We start from the raw sequence: 11,292 nt of genomic DNA on the forward strand, positions 1-11,292 counted from the left end.
TTTGTCTCCCTCGCACCAATCATTTTCCTTTTTTCCAGGTTTTTTAATAAACCTTTCTTGTCTAATCTCGTTTTTGTTTGCAATCGGCCATCATTAGCAGTCCTATTGAACCTTAAAACGTATACTGACAACAACCAATTATTAACTTGCTACCGCATAAGCCCATTTTGTTCTCTTAAGCCTATTTATACGAATGTTATATGTTGCGCATTATTTATTGCCCTGCCTTATAGTTCCACGGTATTAAAAATTGTACATTTAGGCTAACGTAGGCCAATATAGCGAAATACTTGACTTTGACAACCATTTCAGTTCGACAACAAACGGACTATTAATTAGAAATTACTAATGTTATATGTCAAATCGTCTGTCATGACAGTAGTAGCAAAGAAAAGAATTCTAAAATCAGAATATAAATTAAAAAAGTACTTCATAAATGGGACTAGTCAATATTTTGTATTTGCCCGCCACAAGCTCCCGCCCATCTTGCTACAAACTCATCCATTCTTCGACGAGCAGCAGAATCAGTTGCAGCATTGACGAACTAACCACAAAAACATTGTGCGCGTTGTCTCAGCGCTGCTGCTGGTGGTATTGTGCTGGAAGTTTCCACGTTTCATTTTGCGTTTGTAGTCATCGGGGGTGGAGCCGCATTTGCACATCGACAACATGACGGGAACCGCAGAGTAAGTATGCCATTATTTGTTAAGCTCATAGTCTGACTGAGCATAATCGTTGATCGCCTCACTGCGACGCGAACATTGACATAACAATTGCACGGAGTTCGGATTTGGCCATGTCTCTCTCAGGCCTGTCTTGAGATCCGTCCAGAAATTTCTGGAATTCAGCTGGCGGCTGTGCAAGGCAGCCGTCTGTCGATGCCTTGGTGCAAACGATCGTACCAGCTTTGAAAGCCGGTCGAATATCATAATATAGCCGATAGTACAGTAAAGCCGGCGTGATAGTTGCACGATCTTCGTGCGTCGGTGAACGCATGTTTCATGCTGTCGAGAACGAAGTGGTCCTTCACCGGCGTCAGGATGCGAGTCCTGCAATTGCAGGACGCTTATTTTTGTTGTCGCTTTAGAGCCACCTAAACGAAGTGCTCAGCGAAATTTGGTTGATGAAATCGGTCTGTGAATATGTATAGTGTCAGTTTAACACGTGCAAAACGCAAGTTTGGATGGCCACACAGGTGGAAGAAGAGTCAGCCATTAAATGAAGAAACCGAACCGGTGCTTCTAATATTATTAAGAAACAATGCTTGAATGAAGATAATATATTAGGTAAATCATTGGTACACGCAGTTCTGCACGATTCTATGCGTGTACACCTATTATTATTACGCAAACGAAGTTCAATGTTTGTTTAAACGTTGAAATCCGTTTGCGCCGTGATCGAGTATATTCACGCATACCCGAAACAAAAAAGATTTCGTGTACCTATTTATCGCGATCATTGGCTTTGTTACCGTAATGTTCTTTTCTATCGCGGAAATCAGTCTGATCATCTTACCAAGAAAGGTCTAGTTAGCGCTCAATGAACTTGTGTATTTGAATCGTCACGGCATTATTGGGATGACGGGAGATGCCGGAAATCATCAGTTTCATTATGGCTAACACGAATGGGCCGTGCGAGGGTGTAAAGTTTATATGTTGAGAGCTTAAGTTAAATTCTATGATAAATGAATAAGCTCAGCAGCGCGCTTCAAGCTTTGCACGGATTATCTGACCTCTCCTGTTTTTGGAAGTTTCTCATGGTTTAGTTTAAGTTTTAAGTTAATAATCAAGTTACACTTATCTAATTGTATATGCTATGACAGGCGATTAACTTTTTCAAAAAATGCGAGGTGTTTTCCTATTGTTCAAAAAATTACTTAAGGAATAAATATGGCCGGAGAAAGGACACTCGATAAGGTTCGGCAGCTAGACCTGTCTCAATGAGATAATCCTTGCGATGTTAATCCAGCTAGTCACGTCCAGATCGATAAAGATGGTATCAGCTTCTTCCTAATATACACTGATTCACTTTTGAAAGCCAAACATGAGGCTACCGCTGGTTTGTTACCGAAGTGGCGGGCAACGAATTTCAATAAGATTAATCATGCACATAAAGACTGTAACATAAACTACGGCGCTTTGATTGTTTGTTGTTTAACAGTAAAAATGCCGATACTTGTCGCACTACAAGTAGAATATGAGCAACTTGGCCAGATTTATTTAACACGCCAATAGGCATATTAAGCTAAGTTTATTTTGTGAATGCGCGCTTATATGGAGATCATGATAGCAAATGGACTAGTGAAACCTGGAACAGCAACTGACCTGCTGACTGACAGCTATAGATTTAATCTTCATCACTCTGTCCCGCAAACGACGTACCCGTATTTTTCGTATATTAATTAGTACTCTCGTTGTTTACATTATTTAAGACATTTCAATTTAGGTACGTAGCGTTTTTCTTTTACATCGATATCAATATAAATAATTCTATTTGAATTCAGTTTTATATCAACATTCTATTATAGGATCTTAAAAAACTACTGAAAAAGAAAAACTAAGATTAGAGTATAGTTGTTTTAGATCATCATCTATAAACTTAGTAGTTACCGGAGTAACTCGCTTGGTGCGTGCCACGTGTATTATTAAACTTGCGGGATTTGTTTCGACGGACTAACAAACTGTTACAAACAAAAATTACTGTTTAAAGCAAGCTTTAGGTAGGTCTACTAGGTAACGAAAAACTGTGTTAGCAGGATGACACTGTGACAACGATGTTTCCAAAAAACATAACTACTTTTTATTTTGATGATTGTATAGGGTCCGCAATCCAGTCGTTCTGTGGGCGCAGCGGAAAGATTGCGTGTATCTTACGGTCGCGGTTGAGGACTGCAAAAATGCTCAAGTGAAGATCGAGAGCGACAAGGTGATTTTCAAAGGTACTGGCGGTGATAAGCACACGTATGAATGCACGCTAACTCTGTATGGGAAATTGAAGGTAGACGAAAGTAAGTTTGTGACTCGCGATCGTGCTACCGAAATGTTGTTGGTCAAAGAATCCAAAGGCGAATATTGGCCGCGCCTGCTCAAAGATACGACAAAAATGCATTGGCTGAAGGTCGATTTTAACAAGTGGAAGGACGAAGATGATTCCGACGCCGAGGATATGTCTGGTGGTAACTTTGAAGAAATGATGCGCCAAATAGGAGGATTTGGTGGTCCTGATGCGGCCGGAGGTAAAGTGTCAATTTTACAAATTTCGAAAGAAAGTCGTTTGGGTTGTGTTGTGTTGTATGTGCTTACACTGGCGTCCACGCTAGGTTCTCTCATAGCTTGGGCGAACGCGCTGGTTTATTCGTCAAGCGCCAAATATCTTATGAGACAGTTTTGTGAGATTTGCATGTGAATTAACGTTGTTTGAGCAGGATAAAGCATGCGTTTCTATTGCCAGTAGGAGAATTAGTGTCAACCTTTCAATTTTTTGTAGTGAGAGGCAAGAGTAACTCTGGTGTCAATTTCTGTACGTATTTATGAATATTTAGGCGACTTCGATGACGAGGTAGACTCAGATGACGAAGGCCTGCCTGACCTCGAGCCAACGAAGGCCGATAATATTGTCGAGTCCAAGGACACGAAGGAAGACGAGGAAAAGAAAGAATAAATGTGTGACAAAACGATTTCCTATAAACGAACACATAACAAAAGGGTTCGAAAGTGGAGTGAGTGTCGTCCTGGGTTGAGAGGGCTACAAGTGGGAGATAGCTATATATATGTGTATATATATATGTATATGTATATATATACATGTGTATATATATATATATTATATATATATACACATATATATATATATATAGCTATATATATATATATATATATAAAGAACTGATGATACACTTCTGATTTCGCTGAGTTGCTTGGCTTTTGCCATTGCTCCCTACAGCGAAGAATCAGTAACACCAGCATTAAGTTGGCAAAGCGAAACTGCTGAATGAGCGGATAACTGCTGGATGTGGGCGAACAAAGTTCGGGTGAGTCGTGCGGTCTGAGATTGTTTGGAAGAAAATCAGCGACACAGTGTGGGACGCTTCCCTATTAATAGTTTTGCTGTGGAACTATATCGGAGAAAAACGATTCAGGAGATATGAAAAGCTGCGCGATAGTAAACAAAGAAAAGCCTGCCCTTCTACCATAAAAAGGCGCCGATAAAATGGCGTAATTCAACTCGCACCTGCAGTTACTCGGATTGTGTAATGTAAATGAAAAAAAACATGCGGTCTAAAACGACATTTCAGCCCTGCGGTACCGCTATAGTCTATGTATATATTATATACATTCATTAAAAACAGGATGAGGACACCCTTAATGAATAATTACAACAAAACGACAATAAAGCTCTACTATAAGCGGAATTTGGATTTCTTTTGCAGTAGATATATGGGAGCCATGTAGCTATCTCTGCTCTTTCCTGAACTTAAGAGAATCAATAATCGTTTCTTAAACTAAAGGATACGTTAGAGTTACGCTGGAGAGTAACTTTTTGGGAACGTGCGTTAACTTTTCTGTTAGGGTGAATTCACGAATTTTAAGAGACAATATTTGTTCGTAAAATTTTAATTTAATTATAAGCTGTTCTAGTTTTAGTGAGTATGAAGTACCGAGTGCATGGATAAATTAACACGTTGATCCTTTTGCAATTTATTTCCCCAATGTTTTTGTATGTGTGTACGCCGTTTCACGTCTAATGGTCTGCCCTAGCATGGAACGAAGTGTCGACGGTCGGTTTCAAACCCAAACCCACCCTCTCGCATGTCTTTAAGTCAGGTGACCACTGCACCATCTCGAAAGCAATGGGTTTTAGCATCGAAAGTTTGTGCTTTACAAAAAATTACGATTTGTCGAGGTTAAGCTGTGCCGCTAATAAACGTGCACATCCATTTTCGATAAAGGGTCATATATCTGACAGCAGAATCATTGATAACCACGAGAGTCTAAGAAAAAAACGTAGTTTAGTTTGGAAAGGGACACGTAACACATTTAATACATTTCCCTTCAGTTCGTGAAAAAAGTATAATTCCTCGAAGAACTGCTACTACGACACCTGAAACTGGATTTCTCACTGCACACCAAAAGTCGTGAGAACAGAATGTGTACCAAACTTCAAATATTCAACCTAGCAAGCTTGATAGAAAATGGTTATGAAGCATCTTGCGCGCTAGGCAAAAATAGCAAAAATATTTTCGAAGCATAACAATTTTCCTCTAGACTTAAATAACTGAATGATATCAAAATGTATATTGTATTTGACAAAATAAATGGATTAATAATAGTCAGCGACCCTGAACTATTAAAAACACTTATGATTATTTATGCTGTTAGCCTTAATGCGCGTGGTGAAGCCATTATGGTCGAATGAAGAATACGTTTTCATAATTGGGAATTTTTTTGAACATGGGTACGTGTTATAGATAATACTTAGATGTCGCATTTACTTCACAGGTAAAATACTGACAAGCTGGAAAATATGCATATACAGTATTCCTAACTATTTAGCGTACTTACGATACACTTATTTTTAATAGATATGAAAAGAAAATATGCAAGGTAAGCATTCTGGACCTTAGTAAGGTTAGCGCTAAAGTAAATATTTTTCGTTAGCTTTATTTGCGATCCATTAGTCTAGGTTTTCGAACGATGTTTAATTGGTTCATATCTGGTTAACTTCAGCAGCCCTTCATGTCAGTCTTGTTTAGGTACTACTCGATTTTGACATAATTTAAGGTTTATTCTTGCACTTTTTATTTTAGGCGATTTGGCGGTTCTTATAGGCGTAGCGTAAAGCTGCACTATAGCCTGCAAGCAGCGCAAAAAAAGAACACTGTGCAGGTGCCTGATTAGCTGATTAATTTTTTATTTTATTTGTCTGTTCATGGCCCCTTCGGATGTATTTCAGATTTAATTGAGCTTCTACTGGATATAATAACTAATATTCTCGACGCATGCCTATCATATGACCGGACTGAAACGAGCAATTTCCGGACCTCGCTCTGTAAGGAATAAAACAGTAGTCATCAGATTAACTTTTATCATTTATATCTATGCATATGCTATTTTATATATTTAAAAAAATTATTAATGTTCACTATTTTTTTTGCTACATTTGGTATAGACCTTTTAAAGCATCGTTGCAATTCTTGATCCCAGCGACTTATAAAGCAATGACAACTTATCTGAAGCGTACGATAAGACGACATAGATAAACAAGAGATCGATTACTAAAATCGGTTCAGGCCAGGTGACATTTCTATTATTTCGAAAATAATTTTGTAAGTAAAATGGTTATATCCGATTGACGAAAGCTCGCAGAGAGTATATTTGGAGCTAAAGAATAAAGATACTAAAGGGAATCCTAATTTCTTTTATAGCGGAATAAATGGCAAGCAAAAGCTGGAAAGATGTTGGTCGAAGCAATCGCCACCTGATGTCCGCATTTGCTACTCACAGATACAGGGCCCTCTAAGCCTTTTTAAATTATTTTCGAGATAGAATGAGAGTGTGGTAGTGGCTAGGTTCCGCAGAAGTGTCATGATAGAAGTTAATACGAAGAATTCTACAAAAAAAAGTAATCGCCTTTCCATACGTTTCTAAAAACTATTAAATCTAAAGTTTCCACGCACTAAATAAAAAAAAGGTATTGTTTTATTATTTTATGATTAACAATACAACTTCTTTGCACAAAAAAAGCAAGTTTTTTTTACGTGGAACAACTTGTTGTTGATATAAATTAAATATAAGAACATTGCAGTGACATCGCCTGTTTAAAAAAAGAGTGTAAGTTCTGCAGCATATATATAAACCATTATTCTAAAATATTTTATTTTATTATTAAGCCCTACGAATGTACACTTCTGTGTTATTGCAAAACTTGCTATGTATCTTAGTATGAGATATATATTAATTTGAGCTTATATGCTTGTGATATCCTATGACACGCTAATATTTATTTGATTTTTTGAAGCTATCTTTCGGCGAGCGTAAAAAAGGTCAGTCTGAAAAGCTCCTAATGGTTGGTAATTATTAGGCTGAACTCGTCAACTACAAGTTTATATCAGTCGCTTTCATTTTGTGACACACCAACAAAACAAATACCTAGCGAGGCTATGCCCTTGTCTTAACTCTTCGGAAGAGCTTTCGCTGCATCTTCGTTGAGTTTGTGAACGTCCAGTTTTAACAGGATTTTATATAACGCATGCATACATCATAAGGAAACCAGGGAGCTTTTTTGTTTTTAAGTAGACACGTGAGGACTTGAAAAAAAATACATATTATTTATTAACACCTGTTGTTAGCTAGATTGTACGTAGTACGTAATAAGCATAGAACATAACATAAAATTAATAGAAGCATGATATTAAAATAAAAATAGTCGTGGTTTAAGTAAGGCAAAATGACTTCTAGCTTTAATAGTATGTAATCTAATGTACATTTATCGGCAACAACGCCAACTTATTCACTACAAGTAAACAGGGCAGACACCCAGAGTTTTGATGATCTTTAACTATATTCGTTCAGCATCACGTCCCGTTTTAATCATTCTATCACTACAGGCGATTGTTGTCCGTCCATTTACCACCTTTATGTACTAGGACCATCCATGACTGTTGTGTGTGTGGTGTGGAAATTCGGCCTTATCCCAAAAAAAGCTGAAAGGTGTAAGTAGGCGTTTTGGTGAAGCCCATGCAGCTTTCAAGAGCGAAACTGTCGGCAGCAATTCAGATCGCAGCACCGTGCGGTATTAATCTTTTTGAATTGACTAAAAACGACCGCTTCAGAGAAGTCTATCTAGTTTATATGCTGCTCGGTGATCGGACTGGCCTCAAAGTTATACATCATTTTGAAGTGTTCATAGAAGCCAAAACTTGTTTTCTCCAAATAATTAACACTTAGTGCTGTGAGTGGTTTTTAAAATATATAGGTTGTCCTTTATCTTCTGTTCAGAAGTAGTATACCCATAAAACCTTGCAGGATTTTGGAGATCCGAAATTTACTTTTCAGAGAGACTTGTCTATCTCTACTGTATCTGTGTTCTACGATTTTATAGTACGCACAGCTTTTTCTAACGGAAATCATTTTACCTAAAAACTTATACCAGGAAAACCGATTCATATATATATAAAGAGTACGGTACATAAATTAAGGCTTTTTCTCATTCTTTATTTCGATGCTTGTATTTAAATAAGGAAGATATTTTAAAGAAAATTTGTGCATAGATTAGAAATGTCATTCTTGGCGGTCAGGTTTATTCAACGGAAAAGTTCAAAAAGTGCAAGAATTGTAAAAAAACTAACCGTTGCAATTTATCTAAACGATTCAGTAATTGTGTGTAAAAAGTAGCTTTTAAAAAAAGTTCATAAGATATATTTAGTGTATGAATTTTTCAGCTTTTTTAGTCCAAAAAGTATTGAAGATTTTCTGGTTTTCCTTATGGAAATCTGGTTCAGATTTTTCGGAAGTCACACGAAAACTGGCAATAAAAAAAGGAAGTGTTCGTGGAAGTTCTTCTGGCTTGAAGAAATCGGGTAATAGCTTATTTTGACTCAAATCGCAGAAACGGTGGATTCTTTTCCACCATTACAAATTCAGTATTTTGTCCTAGAAAGAACAGGCTTGCTTCTAGTATCAATAATAGCGGATGAACGCATACTCGTTAGAACAAACAACCCGGTAAAGTTTAGCTTAATTTCAGTGCCGTATTGCATATATGTATATATACATATACTAGGTAGTAGATCATTATAGATTATCGTCTTCTCTAGCCACAATTACAGCACGTTTTAGAAAGGAAGGCATTGTTGGTTGACAAGATCGATTTCTTCGCACCAAATCGTTAATAGTCCACTAAGCCCCACCTCTGGCCCAAATAAGGTTGCACCTTGTGGATTTTCGTGGGCCAACAACGTTAATGCTTTCAAATTATGTTTTCTCGAAATAGAATTAACTGTTGTAAGTCCATCTAGGCCACATAAAAGTCTTTGGCGAATGAGGTAGTGTGTTTTTTCTGCTTCGTGGCACCGACTGTTTTCAAAGACACCTTTAAAGAAATTTCATATGTCCCCCTGTAATCTCACTATTATTTAGGTAATAAAGGAAATGGTATTTTTTAATAATATGGTTTTGAAGAATAACCTAATAATGAATATATTAATAAATTAAAAGTAATACTTTCTTGGGGCCACAAAGTAGACATTTCAACTGGCGAGCAGTTCCAATGTTATAAATTACTCTCATCTAAAAGGAATGTTTCGGGAAGGGAACCGAATAAAGATTTTAAACGCTTTCGACCCTAAGGCCAAACATTTTTAGTCTTGTTAAAGTTACAGGGGTACACATTATTTAAAATGAATGATAATAATGTGTACCCCCGTGAATAAAATGAAAAGAACCATTTAATAGCATATCATACTTTTAAAACCTGTGTGTTTTAGATTAAAAAAAATTGGATCACTTATCGTAAAACGGTTCTATCTGATGGCAATAATATGCCAATCGTAACCTTTCGCTTAGCTTCTTACCAGCAGAAATGCTGTGGGAACAGCTGGGGAATATCTGGAGGTGTTCTGCTTGTTGCTACTGTTGCTATTATTAGAGAAAGATGGTTGCGGAGACAACCTCGCGCACGCCTCGCATGTCCTGAATCTGTTTGTCTGCCGGCTTTCTCCCAGCATCTAACTTCTTCCTCTCCTCTCGTTAGATTCAGCCAGCTGCAACCACCTGCTGCTGAAATCTCTTTCCCCAACAGCAGCATGCGCTCGTAGCATTCTCTTTCGCCCTCTTCGGTTTATTTCAGTCTAGGTAGGGCACTGCGCGAAGTAATGAGGAGGACAAGAAACGATCGTTGAGTGGTGATTGCTGGAGCTAGCAGCAGACGGTACAAATCTCACCAACTGAATGGTCGTTCAGTTGTTACAAATCACCCATATGGAAACGCATAAAGCGGCATTCTGCAATTGTCGGTTTGGCTTTGCAATCGCTATATATATATATATATATATATATATATATTGTTTTACTGCACGTCACACAGAGATGACAATTTAGCGAAACCCACTTCGTTGGTGTTTAATTCATCAGCTCATATGATGTTCACATAATAGCGGCGGTAATCATTTGTAACATCTCAGTCTTGTAGTACTTTGAAGTAATATTAAAGTTAGTCCTGAGTTAAGGCCTAGCCATACGGGATCCAGGGTTTAATGGGTGGAAGTCCTACAATACCAGAAAAATACCTTAGAAGCCAAGTATGGTTTGTAAAATGGCCCCAAACCTCTTTGAAAAATTTTGTAGCGGTATTTTTAAGATTATCTAACTAAAAATATTACTATACCGGATGTCAGTGATTTTGAGTTTTCACTTAACCTATTGTGACAAATTATCTAGCATGTAACTGTCTTTGTTCCATAGTCTTGTTCAGTCTTGGCTGTTTTGTACGATCGTTGCGTGTCCGTTTGATTTTCTCTTTACCGGTTTTTGCAGCTATGCTGTGTGCATCACTTGACCGACGTACGTATCTCTGTGTACTGCTGCAATCCCTGGCTCATTGCATACGCGTTTAGTGCGCGATTAGCCTTCAAGAACCCGTCGGCATGACGTCATGCTGACGTCACGTGACTACTTGCCGACCAATCAGCTGACTCGCTGATGGCGGCGCCCAATCAGCGTTTGGGAGATGGCGTCGCTCGCTTAGTGGCTCTACGTAGCAGACACGACGACCATAACAGTAGAAGCTGTGTGATGAGTTACAGGTTACGAAGAGTTGCCTGCTTGACCAGCGCGCTTACTGCCACCGCCTTCGTCTGTATCTGCGCAGCCGGCCTCCGTCCTACATCATTGTTATTGCCTTGACTAGCTCCGTATTTTCCTGTCCGTTAGTTTGATGATTAACCGCGAACGACAAAGCAGCGGTAGTCGTGAGCCAGGTGAGCTGGCAGCCAGTGTAAGTTAGCAGGCGAACAGGAACAGTCACAGCATTTGAAACGCAGCAGCAGCAGCAACGGCAATACGAGTGCCAAAACATACTAGTCTTTTTTTTTTCTCTTCCACTAATACTTCATGTGTATACATGTGTGTACATGATTACCGCTGCCGAAAACAGTCGATGTTGGTGGGCGTCGTCTATCGCAGACTCCTGTGACAGCAGCGGCGACGGCGACTGTGTCAATCTGTTCATTTGTTCGTCCTCCCATCCGTCCGTCCGTCCGTCCGCCCGCCCGCCCGCCCGCCTGTCCGTCGGTCT

The 11,292-nt window shown here is 38.6% G+C and overlaps 1 protein-coding gene and 1 long non-coding RNA gene across 2 annotated transcripts; one reads left to right on the forward strand and one right to left on the reverse strand.

The window, feature by feature from the left end:
* The first annotated feature begins 532 nt into the window (after window positions 1-532).
* On the forward strand, window positions 533-4,411 carry p23 (cytosolic prostaglandin E synthase). Its single transcript, XM_022847868.2, has 3 exons — window positions 533-686; window positions 2,820-3,235; window positions 3,542-4,411. The coding sequence occupies exons 1-3, from the start codon at window positions 670-672 to the stop codon at window positions 3,658-3,660; spliced, it is 552 nt and encodes a 183-aa protein (XP_022703603.1). The 5' UTR covers window positions 533-669; the 3' UTR covers window positions 3,661-4,411.
* LOC111268725 (uncharacterized) lies at window positions 3,891-9,959 on the reverse strand. Its single transcript, XR_002685377.2, has 2 exons — window positions 9,572-9,959; window positions 3,891-6,046 (listed from the first exon to the last, which is right to left on the reverse strand). It is a non-coding gene; the product is annotated as an uncharacterized LOC111268725 (long non-coding RNA).
* Window positions 9,960-11,292: the final 1,333 nt, after the last annotated feature.

This window comes from Varroa jacobsoni, unplaced genomic scaffold (assembly GCF_002532875.2).
Source record: "Varroa jacobsoni isolate VJ856 unplaced genomic scaffold, vjacob_1.0 scaffold_1312, whole genome shotgun sequence".
NCBI classification, from domain to species: domain Eukaryota; kingdom Metazoa; phylum Arthropoda; class Arachnida; order Mesostigmata; family Varroidae; genus Varroa; species Varroa jacobsoni.

What these genes read in the sequence shown, in the direction of transcription:
- p23 (XM_022847868.2), top strand. An exon ending in TGGTCCTGATGCGGCCGGAG is followed by an intron (nt 3,236 to 3,541) that starts GTAAAGTGTCAA and finishes ATGAATATTTAG; the next exon opens with GCGACTTCGATGACGAGGTA.